This window comes from Hypanus sabinus, chromosome X1 (genome assembly GCF_030144855.1).
Source record: "Hypanus sabinus isolate sHypSab1 chromosome X1, sHypSab1.hap1, whole genome shotgun sequence".
NCBI lineage: Eukaryota > Metazoa > Chordata > Chondrichthyes > Myliobatiformes > Dasyatidae > Hypanus > Hypanus sabinus.
Genome location: NC_082738.1, coordinates 6,064,887 through 6,080,317, shown reverse-complemented (window position 1 = coordinate 6,080,317; position 15,431 = coordinate 6,064,887). Strand labels below are relative to the sequence as shown.

General features: G+C 45.3%; 1 protein-coding gene across 2 annotated transcripts in view; it reads right to left on the bottom strand.

Moving 5' to 3' along the window:
• Positions 1 to 15,431, bottom strand: part of myo1d (myosin 1D) — a 567,195-nt gene that overhangs the window by 457,034 nt on the left and 94,730 nt on the right. Inside the window, exons 1-2 of one of the 2 annotated variants that reach the window (XM_059955715.1) lie at positions 11,458 to 11,586; positions 796 to 1,004 (exon numbers count right to left, since the gene is read on the bottom strand). In XM_059955715.1, the coding sequence (XP_059811698.1) occupies positions 796 to 937 (142 nt within the window). In that variant the 5' untranslated portion in view covers positions 938 to 1,004; positions 11,458 to 11,586. Of the gene's footprint in view, positions 1 to 795; positions 1,005 to 11,457; positions 11,587 to 15,431 lie in introns of those variants that run through there. The other variant, XM_059955714.1, reaches the window with a different exon arrangement.

The following is a 15,431-nucleotide window of genomic DNA, read 5'->3' as shown; positions in this document are numbered from 1 at the left end:
CATAAAGAGTGTGGTGACAAGTAACACGAGATAAGACGAGCACAACACAGGTGTTACACATGCCTTGAAGCTTCTATCTACGCATTAGATAGTCGTAACAACCTTTACCAGCAGCTTGACACAATTTTGTTCCAAGTTACTTAACATTTTTCTCTACACAACAACATAGATTAAAATTCCAAAGCACATTTACTGTAAAATGCTTTGTGCTATCTTAAGTTCGTGCTAAGAGTCTGTAGATGCAAGCTTACATTGAACCATTTCAGAACAATCTCATGTTACAGGACCATTCTCATGCGCAGCAACACAAAAAAAACCGAATCATAAAAATCAATGCAATGAAGCTCAATTTGCAGCAAACCGGACTCTCAACCATCTAAAAAAGTTCAATGCAAGTATTCTGAGCAGTAAATACAACAGTTTCCAACCTTAAGTTTGCAATCTGATTTGGAATCATAAATGGAAAAAAGGTTGAAAAGGGACAGATGGCAAGACTAATTTCTTTTTTTAAGCAAGATAATGAATTATTAGCATTATTCTAGGGTCATAAAATGTTTCCAGTGTTTAAATTGGATCACACTAATGAAAAAGGTTGAGAAGCACTGTCCCACAGTTTGCATAATTTGAAGAAATATACATGGTCAGATCATTGAAGCAAAAAAAAAGGCAGAAGTTGCAAGCCTGACTAAATCACAATATTAATACCTAAAATGCTGTACAAAGCATGAATGGCAAGTTATTTAAAGTAACAACAGACAAACTTTCAGTCTTCTACTTTAATTAAGCAATTACTACCTGATATGACAATGCAGGTGTCTTTTGACCTCCTCTTCATGGCTTTGTAAGTTGCATCAGCAATGGCAAAGAGGTGAGGTGGTCTCTCATACAGTTCCCGTCCTTTATACTGCTCAATGGTTTCTTTCCCATAGATATTCATGGAACGGTATGGATTAACAGAAACCACCACTTCACCAATGTACGTGTAAATTCGGCCTTTCTCAAACCTGTCAAAAAAATTTAAATAATTGCTAGACATCAATAATACAAATATTGTACTGTGCGATATAAACAACTGAAAGGACACCAACACCAAGTTATATGTGCAGGAAATAGGTAAGATTTTTATTCTATAGAATCAGATGTATACCTGGTACAATACTAAGATTAGTATTCTGATTTGACACACTTATTTTTACCTTCAGAATATTATGTAAATATAAGAGTTAGCACATTACATAAAACTCAAGATAAAAATGAATTGTTTATAATATTGCTGGGACTGATTTTGAACTTTGGATAGACAACTCCCTACTTTTTAGTATTATTTATAGAAACATAGAAACAGAAAAGCTACAGCACAATACAGGCCCTTTGGCCCACAAAGTTGTGCCGAACACGTCCCTACCTTAGAAATTACTAGGCTTACCCATAGCCCTCTATTTTACTAAACTCCATGTACCTATCTAAAAGCCTTTTAAAAGACCCTATCATATCCGCCGCCTCCATCATTGCCGGTAGCCCATTCCATGCCCTCACCACTCTGAGTAAAAAACTTACCCCTGATGTCTCCTCTGTACCTAGTCCCAAGCACCTTAAACCTGTGTCCTCTTGTGGCAACCATTTCAGCCATGGGAAAAAGCCTCTGACGATCCACACAATCAATGCATCTCATCATCTTATACACCTCTATCAGGTCACCTCTCATCCTCCGTCACTCCAAGGAGAAAGGGCTGAGTTCACTCAACCTATTCTCATAAGGCATGTTGCCCAATCCAGGCAACATCTTTGTAAATCTCCTCTGCACCCTTTCTATAGTTTCCACATCCTTCCTGTAGTGAGGCGACCAGAACTGAGCACAGTACTCCAAGTGGGGTCTGACCAGGGTCCTATATAGCTGCAACATTACCTCTCGGTTCCTCAGTGCAATTCCACAACTGATGAAGGCCAATGCACCGTATGCCTTCTTAACCACAGAGTCAACCTGCACAGCTGCTTTGAACATCCTATCGACTCGGACCCCAAGATCCCTTTGATCCTCCACTCTGCCAAGAATTTATCTTCAAATCAACTCTTGAACCTTACATGCATTCAGTGTGGACTACTCGTATCCCTTTACCCCACTTGGACACTAAATTCAAATGATTACTCAGCGTCATTCTTCCTGCCAAAAATCATCACCTTTATTTCAAAAATTGAAGTTTAATGATTAAATATTCAGTGTGCAATTTATTAATGTATTTATCTTTCTAAGGATGCTGCCTAATAAGTGTTTCCAGTGTTTTCTCTTTTTATCCCATCCAGGCCATGCCCTCATCCCAATGTTGTAATTAAGCAGGAGGTACAGGAGTCTGACGAGCTGCATCTTAAGTTCAAAGACCACTTTGTCCCCCATCACCAGGTTCTTAAAATGACCTGAAAAACCCAGACACTACCTCAGACTACATCTCTTTCCCTCGCTCTTAACTTTTACTAGAGTCATCTAGAGTTTACTAGAGTTGAATTTGTCTTTAAGTTGTGCATAATTTGTTAATTTATGGGTTTATCATGTTTGTAATGTACAGTGCTGCTGCAAAAAGCTAATTTACATGGTGTTTGTATCCCCATGTATTCATAAGCTTGAATTGTAATACAAAGTTCTGAAACTTGGCTTGTCTTAATGTACACAAAGCTTGTTGACTATCATTTCTGTTAGTTTTAATCTCCTAGTAATAAGTTTTTTTTAATCTTTAAAGTAGAAGCGAGAATCCCTGTGATAAACTGGGTTTCCCCTGGATGTTTCAGCTTCCTTCTGTACCCAAAGGTAAGATGGTTATTAACTGTCAACTGTAAATCCCCTTTCAGTGTAGATGATTATTGGTGGAATCACAAACAGGAGATTGTCCACCCTCACCATTGCCCATTCCCATTTCCCCCTCAAACCTCATCTCCTTACCTGCCCACTACCTCCCTCTGGTGCTCTCCCTCTTCCCTTTCTTCTATGGCCTTCTATCCTCTCCTCTCAAATTTCTCCTCCCCCAGACCTTTATTTCTTTCATCAATTTCCCTGCTCTTTACTTCAGCTCTCCCCCTCTCCTGGTTTTACCTATCACCTACCACCTTCCTCCTCCCCCCCCCCCCAAAGGGTGGATGGGGGAGTGCAATTATCAGAAGGTCGAGAAATTGATGCAGTCAAGTTGAAGGCTACCCAGATGGAATATAAGGTGTTGCTCCTCCAACCTGAGTGTGGCCTTATCACGGCAGTAGAGAAGGCCATGGAATAATAGGTTGGAATGGGAATGGGAAGTGGAATTGAAACAGGTGGCTACAGGGATATCCCGCTTTTCCTGGCGCACAGAGTGTAGGTGCTCGGTGAAGCAGTCTCCCACTCTACGTCAGGTCTCAATGACATACAGGAGGCCACACCAGGAGCACCGGATAGAGTAGATGACCCCAACAGACCCACAGGTGAAGGGTTGTGTCATCTGGAAGAAATGTTTGGGGCCCTGAATGGTAGTGAGTGAGGAGGTGTAGGGGCAGGTGTTGTACTTGTTCTGCTTGCAAGGTTAACTACCAGGAGGGAGATCAGTGGGAGGGGTGAGTGGACAAGGGAGTCACATAGGGCTCCCCTTCCCCCACTTTCTTACTCTGACTGGGAGGGGGCAGCCAAGAAGATCACAGTGAAACTCCTGGACAGCTACAGCCGATTCAGCTATAGAATTATTCTTATTTGAGACACTGTACTTGGAAATACTACATGTATTTCCCTGTGACACCCAATTACACCTGTGTAACCAATTAACACTAACTGAATAAGGTAGATCTCTGTGCGGACTTGGAGCTTACTCTGACTTCTCCCCTTCATTTCCAGTCCCAAAGAAGGGTCTTGGCCCGAAACATCAACTGTTCACTCTTTTCCATAGACGCCGCCAGACTTGCTGGGTTCCTTCTGCATTTTGTGTATTGCTACCATTGTAAATATACAATTCTGCAAAGTTACCAGCCCACATCCAAACTGGTAAAGTAGGTGATTAAAGCCATTGAACTGTAATTAATCATTTACTCCTGCATGAGAAGTGACCTGGATTTGCTCTAATTTGCCTACCGTCATAACATGTCAACAGCAGATGCTGTTTAATTGGTCCTTCACTCAGCTCTGGAAATCCTGGACAATGAAGATGCATACACAAGGATGCTCTTCATCGACTACAACTCAGCATTCAACACCATCATCCCCTCAAAACTAATCAATACGCTCCAAGATCTGGGACTCAATACTTCTTTGTGTATCTGGATCTTCTAATTTTCTCACTTGCAGACCCGTCAGTTCGGCAATGACATTTTCTCCACAATCACCCATCAGCGCAGGTGCATCACAGGGCACCATGATAGCAACACTGTTACACTTTGGAGTGTCAGAGTTCAATTCCAGTGTCTTCTGTAAGCAAGTTTGCACACTCCTTCCTATGTGCGCATAGGTTTCTTCTGGGTGCTCTGGGTTCCTTCCACAGTCCAAAGACGCAGTGGTTAGTAAACTAATTGGCCATTGTAAATTGTCCCATGATTGGGCTCAGGTTAAATCGGTGGATTGCTGGGCAGTGCAGCTCAACTCAAAGGGCTGGAAGGGCCTGTTCCATGCTGAATCTCTGATTAAAATAACTAAAGCAGTATTCTTAATTTTCTGCTTGTGTGGCTAAGTACAGCTCTGATACCGTAATTAAGTTTGCTGCCAATATCACTGTTGTTGGCCGAATCAAAGGTGGTGACGAAGCTGCATATAGGAGGGACATTGAATATCTGGTTGAATGGTGCCACAGCAACCACCACTCACTCAAAGTCAGCAAAACCAAATAGCTGGTTATCGACTAAAAGAGGAAGTAGTCAGAGGCCCATAAGCCAGTCTTCATTAGGGGATCTGAGTTGCAGAGGGTTAGTAATTTTAAATTCCTTGGTGTTACCATTTCAGAGAATCTGTCCTTGGACTAGCATGCAAGTGTCATCAAAAAGAGGGCACAACTACCAGCACCTCTACCTTCTTATAAGTTTGCATAGATTTGACATGTCACCGAAAAATTTGACCAACTTCTACAGATACACAGTGGAATGTATTGTAACGGTTTGCATTGCAGCCTGGTATACCAATGCTCAGGAATAGGAAAGCCTATAGAAAGGTGGATACAGCTCAGTTCCTCACAGGCAAAGTTATCCCCATTATTGAGCACACTTAAATGACCGCTGCCACAAGAAAGCAGCATCCATCAAGGATCTCCATAATCCAGTCCATGCTCTCTTCTCACAACTACCTTGTGCAGGAGGTTTAGAAGCCTTAGGTCCCACACCACCAGGTTCAGAAACAGGAAATACCCTACAATCATTAAGCTCCTGAACCAGCATGAATAAATTCACTCACCACAACTCTGAATTCATTCTGCAATCTACAGCCTCACTTTCCAAGATTCTACAACTCAATTTCTCAGTATCATTTTTTTCTAATTTGCATTATTTTTCTTTTGCATGTTAGTTGTCAGTTTTTATGTAGAATTTTTCATAAATTCTATTGTATTCATTTTCCTGTTAACGCCAACAAGAAATTGCATTTCAATACATCTCCCATTTACAGCTTCAACGTGGCTCAGTTATCGGAGTCCCAAAGAGAATGGGCTTGATAGATTTCTGGGAGCCTGAATGTAATTGATTGATTCAAAATGCTAAAGAAATGTACGTCTTACATTTATCCATTAGAGGGCAGTATAACCTCTTAGTTTCCAGTCAACAGTAGCATTCTGTCTAGTTCAAAGCATCAGAACCATGTTTAGTCTGACTCAGTCTTCAGTGAAGACATCCAATATTAAGTTTAATTTAATTTTCCACAAATGTTTTTCAAGGTATTGTTTTCAATTCAGAAACTGAGCTGCAGCATACATTCAACATATTATACTGAGTAACCACAAATAATTTATTTGAAGTTACCACTTCTCAGATTTTCTGATATTTTTATTTGAATATTATATATTTGAAGCCAAAAACCTTAACACTTGATATTTTCTTTATGATCTGAAAATAGTAATAGTTTTCCCCACAGCAGTTCAAAATGATGAAACCCATTGACTACTCATGCGGGTGAAGAACAAAAGAAAGTTAAAAGGAGTTTGGAGATGAATGTCATTTACAAAAAGAAAGAAATATTGGAAGGAAGAACAATTGCCTGTAAAAAAAATCTAGAAATTCAATTCAACAGTTGAGTCATGCTTCTTTCTCTCAATCTCAATGATCTAAACCCCAAGACCAATTAAGATTAGAGAAATTCTATATTGCTTGAAATACTTTGATTAGAACAATCTAAGTAATCAATTTGTAAATATCTGCATTAATAGCACAAGTACAAAGAAACATTAAACAACTTGTAGTCATAACTAGTAAAGTGGCCAAAAGCTTGTTTGAAAAGATAAATATTAAAAGGCTCTTTAAAAGGTAAAAACAAAAGCAAATGAAACCAGAATCCCAGAAAATATTTTAGCTTAAAAGTTCCAGTAAGCTCATGCCCCATACTAAGGACACATTTAAGATTCTTTGAAATAGATCCTGACAGAAGCTTAGTGGTTGCAGAAACAAAGACTATGCTGTTAGCACTTTCCAGTCAAAGCAAATGAGGATGCATGTGTTTGATCAATATGTTTCTTCTACTTAGGAACAGCTATCCATGACTCAAATGCAAGAGCTTAAGTACAAGTTGGCATAACCTAGGCTTAAAGATCTATCACAGTCCACAGTTATAATCTGCTCACCTCATCACAAAGCAATTATTATGGATGTTAAAGCTTTAAGTATTTTATGATATCGAATCTGAAGGAAAGTGATAGCATAGGTAGAAAACAAATGTTGAACAGTTGGGCTCCCAAAATGAGGCAAACTGCCTCATATTCTTCTTTTCCATTTATAATTGAGGAGCAAATTCTTGAGACTCTGTTCGGCTATTGCTTGAAAGTCCATACCAACGACTTTGGTTCTGGCAGGCTTATTGTATGCCAGATGGCCCTTTCTAATACCACTGCAGCAGCAAGCAGCCCCTTTTGCGCTGGAGCCCTTCCCCCCACCCCCTGCAGCTCCTTGCACTTTATACCACAAAAGACTATACAGGGTGAAACTAAAGGGGTCCAAAGCTTGAAATCTAATTCCATCACCTTCAGTCTGGAACAGAGAAAACAAAGAGATAGCATCCACACTTTAAAATCTGGAGCTTAATAGCAATCTACACTAAAGTTAAACCAGAAGAATAAGTGCATCGTTATTTTTGTTATATCAGTAAAATCAATGACAAGGGAGTAAACATTAGTTCAAGGCATTGGTTTTCCAAACCAGACCCCAAGATGGTTCCTGTCTATTCATGATAGCAGAGCTACAATTCAGTCCAACACCCTCAGCTATTTCCTTCCTTCACTCCATCTTCACCAGCTGCAATTAAAACATTGTTCCTTCTCCAGATAAAGCATCTTTTCAGCTCTGACTCATACTGTAACTGTGCCAAAACTACCATCCAAAAATACTTTTTAAAGTTAGTTTATCAAATAAGTATAAATTAGAATAAAGTACAATAAAATGTGAATAAGTCAGCTTTGACTCCAGCCACTGCAGCATATTTACAGAACAGATTGAACCTTCATGACCTACAAAAGTCACCTAGAAATACATAATAACAATGCATAACCATAATCAAATGTATGAGAAAGCCATCATATATTATGGCTAGGGTAACATTCTGGCTGCTGTTGATCTGAGACTAAAGTCTGCCTAGTTCTGCGATGGCAATTCCAATGTATTCAATTTGAAAAATGCAGGGAAAAAGAATGAAATTACGGATCAGTGTGGTCAAATACAGTCAAAACACAGCTGTCCAATTATTTTTCCTCCACAGGATGTCAGCCAGACCAGTTTTTTCTCATATCAGAAGTGCTTGACATTTTTTCACTAAATTTTAATCAGACCAGAAGCAAAAAAAAACATACCCCCATTTAATTTTCATGACATTTATTATTTTCTTACTTCCTTTAGTTTTGATTATCAACAAAACACAAACTTAGTGGACCCAAAATTGTTTTGCCTAAATCTGAATTCCGAACAAGTCTTGTTCACCTTTTAACCCTCGGCTCACTCATGTTAACTCACTCTCGATCCAGCAACACTGATAGTTAACTTTATTTTGAAATCCCTGACATTTCTCATCCCTTGGTGGCAGGTGGAGATACATCTCTACCAAAGGAGGTGTAAGGTGCTCCTTCCCTCTGCTAGCCTGCAGGTCACCCTTGGACAAGGTGTAGCACCTGCTTAGTTCCCCCACCCAATCAGGATGATGCGAAGTCATAGGAGCAGCAGGTGGATGGTCGTATGTACAGCTGGTGTCTATCACAAGTCCTGGCTATGCAACCACTGACACCAGGCAGACAATCTCTGAAGAGTATTGATAATCATTGGGGGTCACCGTCTTGTAAAGACACTGCCCAGAAGGCAGCAATGGCAAACCACTTCTGTAGAAGAATTTGCCAAGATCAATTGTGGTCATAAGACCATAATCACCTACTTCAGCTGACACAGCACATAACGATGATGAATGATCTCTGTAGCTTCTTCCAGCATGACATCCTTGAGGTCTCTATTCCTCCAGGTGCAGCCTCTTGTAGAATCTCTACCTTCATTGTTCAGTCTACAGCTGTCAAGTACCAGGCAATTCTCAAGCAAAACCACTCAACTTCTTTCTGGTCTACAAAGTCTTGTCCATTAATTTGATAGAGCTTTTGGTCACATATTAGCTGAAATTGCACTGTGCCACAGAAACCTACATTAATACTTCAAAGTCCGACCTGTTTCAAGAGTGCATCATTGTTAGAGATGTAATTCTTTAATGTCAAACTGGTGCGCCCATTTCTCCTTCAGGTTGACGTAAACCTTTAAATGATATAATGACATAGTATTCTTTTAGTGGTTCACTTTGATATATTCCTAAACAATGAAGTTCATTCTTGTTGTTTTTAAGCCATTCCAGTATAGCTTTGGATTTATGCTTGGGGTCACTGTCTGCTTGAAAACAAATCTTCTTCCAAATCAGTTCTCTTGCAGGCTGCATCAGGTTTTCCTCCAGGATTTCCCTGTATTTTGCTGCATTCATTTTACCCTCTACCTTCATAAGCCTTTCAAGGCCTGCTGTAGTGAAGCATCCCCACAGCATGATGCAGCCACTGCCATGCCTCATGGTAGGGATGCCGTGTTTTTGATGATGTGCAGTGTTTGGCTTATGCTAAACATAGCATTTAGTCTGATGGCCGAAAGGCTCAAATTTGATTTCAGCAGACCATAGATTCTTCTTCTGACTTCAGAGTTTCCCACTTGCCTTCTGGCAAACTCTAGCCAAGATTTCATGTGAGGTTTCTCCCCCTCCCAACAGTGGCCTTCTCTTTGCCATTCTCCCATAAAGCTGTGACTGGTGAAGCACCCAGGCAACAGTTGTTGTATGCACATTTCCTTGCACCTCAGCCACTGCTGCTTGCAACTCTTCCAGAGCCGTCATAGGACTCTTGGTTGCCTCCCTCACTAGTCCCTTTCTTGCACGGTCACTCAATTTTTAAGGAGAGCCTGCTTTTAGGCAGATTTACAGCTGTGCCATATTCTTTCCATTTCTTGATGAATAACTTAACTGTACTCCAAAGGATATTCAGTGACTTGGAAATTTTTTTTTGTATTAATCTCCTGACTTGTGCTTTTCAATAACCTTTTTGCATAGTTGCTTGGAGTGTTTTTTCATCTTCATTGTGTATTGGCTACCAGCAGGTGAACCTTCCAGATACAGGTGTATTTTTACTACAATCAACTGAAACACCTGGACTGCACACAGGTCTCCAAAAAAGCAGGTCTGTATTTAACTAATTATGTGACTTCTAAAACCAATTGGCTGCAACAGTGATGATTTGGTGGTGTCATATTAAAAGGAAGGGGGTGAATACTTATGCAATCAATTACTTGGTGTTCTATATTTGTAATTAATTTAGATCACTTTGTAGAGATGTTTTCACTTGGACATGGAAGTCTTTTTCTGGTGATCAGTGTCAAAAAATTCAAATTAAATCCATTGCAATTCACTGTTGTAAAATGATAAAACATGAAAACTTTCAATGGGGGGGGGGTAGGGATGAATACTTCTATAATCACTATGTTATACTTCTTAAAAAGTACACAGGTAAGTGCCTGGAATACACTGCCATGGAAAGTGGTAGAGCCAGATACAATAAGCACATTTAAGAGACATTTAAACAGACACATAAACTGGTGTGGAATATAGGGATATGGACCATATGCAGGCAGATAGGGTTACTTCAGTTCAGTATAATCACCTACAGAGATATCATTGGCCTAAGTGCCCATTTCCTGTGCTCTACTGTTCTGTAATCTACAGCAATGAAAATGATGTGAATTTACATAAGATATTAATTATTTGGATAGTGAAAACAAATGAATATACTACTGTACCACATTTACAGAAGAAAGGCATTTGGAAACCACAAAGAATTGGCAAGGTCTTCAATACAATGTGCTTCCAGCACGTGTCATGAATATTAAAGGTAGCTGCTGACATAGGATGCTGCTTTCGACTTTACAGATCACCAAAAACCTTGGCAGAAATCTGTACACCTATTTACATCCTGGAAAAATGTACTATGATTACCATTCCAGTGTTGGAATTAGGGAACGTTGCATTGCAAGAAGACCCCATCTTTTAAAAGGTAGGAATGCAGACACTAAAGTACACTTATCCAGATCCCAAAAATCAATAGTGAGATGATAAACAAATAACCTTGGTTTATTTGCAAGAATGATGCAAGGACAAATATTTTCAGGTAGCAATATCTAACTGTTTTTGTAAGAAACAGATGGAGGCAATTTTTATGTCCACCTGAAAATGCCAATAGCCTCAATTTATTACCTCAACCAAAAGATGATATTGTAGCGGTGTGCTACAAGCAGCGCTAAAATTACGACACGGAGTCGGTAACTGCAGTCGAAGGAAAAAACTTTATTCGAAAACTTCAGCCTCACTTTTAAGCCTCTGTCAACCGGCCCCCCATGGCGAAGAGGCTCCAAAGCTCTGTGCTCGCAAACCCCCGTAGGCTATCTAATTGTGAGTCGGTTCGCATACGCTAGGAAATGAGCCGCCACATAACCCCCCCCCAGAACCGGCGATACACCCCCCAATGTCCACAGCCTGGGCCAGAACCTGCTTGGGAGGTCGGCCTCTGCGCCGAGGCGCCGGAAACTCGGCCGGTTGCGCCAGGTCCACATGGGCCGGCTTGAGGCGGTCCACCGTGAAAACCTCCTCCTTCCCCCCAACGTCCAGCACGAACGTGGACCCGTTGTTCCGGAGCACCGTAAACGGCCCCTCGTATGGCCGCTGCAGCGGTGGCCGATGCCCGCCCCTTCGTACAAACACAAACTTACAGTTCCGTAGGTCTTTGGGTACGCAGGTCGGGTGCCGCCCATGCTGTGAAGTGGGTATGGGGGCCAGGTTACCGAGCTTCTCGCGAAGTCTGCCCAGGACTGCAGCGGGTTCTTCCTCTTGCCCCCTCGGGGCTGGTAGGAACTCCCCGGGGACGGCCAGGGGCGCGCCGTATACCAACTCGGCCGACGAGGCGTGCAGGTCGTCCTTGGGCGCTGTGCGGATGCCGAGAAGGACCCAGGGAAGCTCGTCCGCCCAGTTGGCTCCTCGCAGGCGGGCCATGAGGGCCGACTTCAGGTGACGGTGGAAACGCTCCACTAGCCCGTTCGACTGTGGGTGGTAGGCAGTTGTGTGGTGCAGCTGAGTCCCCAAAAGGCTGGCCATAGCTGACCACAGGCTGGAGGTGAACTGGGCGCCTCTGTCGGAGGTAATGTGGGCTGGTACACCAAAGCGGGATATCCAGGTGGTGATCAGGGCTCGGGCGCAAGATTCGGAGGTGGTGTCGGTGAGCGGGACCGCCTCTGGCCATCTTGTGAACCGGTCCACGATAGTCAGGAGGTAACGCGCTCCGCGCGACACTGGCAGGGGACCCACGATATCCACATGAATGTGGTCGAAACGCCGGTGGGCGGGATGGAACTGCTGCGGTGGGGCTTTGGTGTGCCGCTGAACCTTGGCCGTCTGGCAGTGCATGCACGTCCTGGCCCATTCACTGACCTGTTTGCGGAGTCCGTGCCAAACGAACCTGCTGGAAACCAGCCGGACAGTTGTCCGGATGGAGGGATGCGCCAAGTTATGAATGGAGTCGAAAACACGTCGCCGCCAGGCTGCGGGGACGACCGGACGGGGCTGGCTGGTGGCGACGTCACAGAGTAGGGTCCTCTCACCCGGGCCTACAGGGAGGTCCTGGAGCTGCAAACCAGAGACTGCAGTCCTGTAACTCGGAATCTCCTCATCTACCTGCTGTGCCTCTGCCAGTGCCTCAAAGTCTACCCCTTGGGAAAGGGCATGAACGGTAGGGCGAGAGAGCGCATCCGCCACGACATTGTCCTTACCCGAGACGTGCCGGACATCCGTTGTGTATTCAGAGATGTAGGACAGGTGGCGTTGCTGGCGGGATGACCAGGGGTCGGATGCTTTCGTAAACGCAAAGGTAAGCGGTTTGTGGTCCGTGAACGCGGTGAAGGGCCGACCTTCTAGGAAGTACCTGAAATGCCGGATTGCCAGGTAGAGCGCCAACAGTTCCCGGTCAAAAGCACTGTACTTGAGCTCGGGTGGCCGCAGGTGTTTGCTGAAAAACGCCAGGGGTTGCCAGCGACCTGCGATGAGCTGCTCCAGCACCCCACCGACTGCCGTGTTTGATGCGTCCACTGTAGGGGTGTCCATTCTGGGATGTACTAGCATTGCGGCGTCAGCCAAAGCTTCCTTCGTTTGAACGAAAGCGGCGGCGGACTCCTCGTCCCAGGTAATGTCCTTGCTCGGACCTGACATCAGGGCGAACAGGGGGCGCATGATCCGGGCAGCTGAAGGGAGGAAGCGGCGGTAGAAATTGACCATACCTACGAATTCCTGAAGGCCTTTGATCGTGATGGGTCGGGGGAAGTGGCGGACCGCATCCACCTTAGCGGGCAGAGGGGTTGCCCCGTCTTTAGTAATCCTGTGGCCCAGGAAGTCAATGGTATCAAGTCCGAACTGGCATTTGGCAGGGTTGATTGTAAGACCGTACTCACTCAGTCGGGCGCAGAGTTGACGGAGGTGGGACAGATGCTCCTGACGACTGCCGCTGGCTATGAGGATGTCATCCAAATAGATGAACGCGAAGTCCAGGTCCCGTCCCACCGCGTCCATTAACCGCTGGAACGTCTGTGCGGCATTCTTCAGGCCGAACGGCATGCGGAGGAACTCGAAGAGGCCAAACGGGGTGATGAGAGCCGTCTTGGGGACGTCGTCAGGATGCATCGGGATTTGATGGTACCCTCGGACAAGGTCGACCTTGGAGAAGATCCGGGCGCCGTGCAGGTTTGCCGCAAAGTCCTGAATGTGCGGCACAGGGTAGCGGTCCGGTGTGGTAGCCTCGTTCAGCCTGCGGTAGTCGCCGCACGGTCTCCAGCCCCCCGTCGCTTTGGGCACCATGTGCAGGGGGGAAGCCCAGGGGCTGTCGGACCGCCGGATGATCCCCAATTCCTCCATTCTCTGGAACTCCTCCTTCGCCAGTCGGAGCTTGTCCGGGGGAAGCCGCCGAGCACGGGCATGGAGGGGTGGTCCCTGTGTCGGGATGTGGTGCTGTACGCCGTGCCTGGGCATGGCTGCTGTGAACTGCGGTGCCAGAACCGATGGGAACTCCGCCAGGACCCTGGTGAAGTCGTTGTCGGACAGCGTGATGGAGCCGAGGTGAGGGGCTGGCAACTGGGCCGCGCCCAGGGAGAACGTCTGAAAGGTCTCGGCGTGTACCAGTCTCTTCCTGGGCAGGTCAACCAGTAGGCTGTGAGCTCGCAAAAAATCCGCACCCAGAAGCGGTTGGGCTACGGCGGCCAGTGTGAAGTCCCACGTGAACTGGCTGGGGCCGAACAGTAGCTGCACCTGACGGGTGCCATAGGTCCTTACTGTGCTGCCATTCACGGCCCTCGGGGGGGGACCCGGTGCCCTGCTGCGGGTGTCGTAACTTGTCGGAGGTAAAACGCTGACCTCAGCCCCAGTATCGACCAAAAACCGGCGTCCCGACCTTCTATCCCACACATACAGGAGGCTATCCCGATGGCCAGCCGCCGTAGCCATCACCGGCGGCTGGCCCTGGCGTTTCCCGGGAACTTGCAGGGCGGGCGGCAACGGCGGGCTTCTGCGCCCCACCGCTGGTGGTAGAAGCACCAGTGGTCATTGGGCCGGGGGTTAGTGGGCTCTGCGGCCGGGCCTGGACTGGTTTGCTGTCGGGAGCGTGGCTGGGAGATCTGTGCGATGGACGCCCCGCTCACCTTTTTGGTGTTCCACAGCAAGTCCGCCCGGGCTGCCACCTTCCGGGGGTCACTGAAATCCGCGTCGGATAGCAGCAGGCGTATGTCTTCGGGCAGCTGCTCCAGGAATGCCTGCTCAAACATGAGGCCTGTGTGTCCCTCGGCTAGAGACAACATCTCATTCATTAAAGCCGATGGAGGTCTGTCGCCCAAGCCATCCAGGTGCAGTAAACGGGCAGCCCGCTCGCGCCGTGAGAGTCCGAAAGTCCTGAGGAGCAGGGCTTTGAATTCTGTGTACTTGCCGTCTGCCGGGGGCGACTGTACGAACTCCGCGACCTGGGCAGCTGTGTCCTGGTCGAGGGAGCTCACCACGTAGTAGTAGCAGGTGTCTTCTGAGGTGATCCGGCGAACGTGGAATCGGGCTTCGGCTTGCTGGAACCATAGGTCCGGGCGCTGTGTCCAGAAACCCGGCAGTTTCAACGAAACCGCATGAACAGAGGCGGCGTCGGTCATTTCTGGTCCAAAAATCGTTTGGACCGTCGGGGTCACCAATTGTAGCGGTGTGCTACAAGCAGCGCTAAAATTACGACACGGAGTCGGTAACTGCAGTCGAAGGAAAAACTTTATTCGAAAACTTCAGCCTCACTTTTAAGCCTCTGTCAACCGGCCCCCCATGGCGAAGAGGCTCCAAAGCTCTGTGCTCGCAAACCCCCGTAGGCTATCTAATTGTGAGTCGGTTCGCATACGCTAGGAAATGAGCCGCCACAATATGACCATCAATCCAGTTTTCCTCAAGTACCAAAATGGAGGTTTCAATATAATCAAAACACTGAAAAAGTATTCATCTTCATCTGCATTGTTGTAAGATAATGTCAAAGTTAAAATGGATTCTTGCAAACGATTACACTACAAAGTAATTTATTTTGAAATACTTTGATACATATGCTTGATGTTCCAATTACCAAGCATGAAATTCAGAAAGCTATTTTATTAATGCAATCAGGTAAAGCTCCTGGACTGATGGTTAT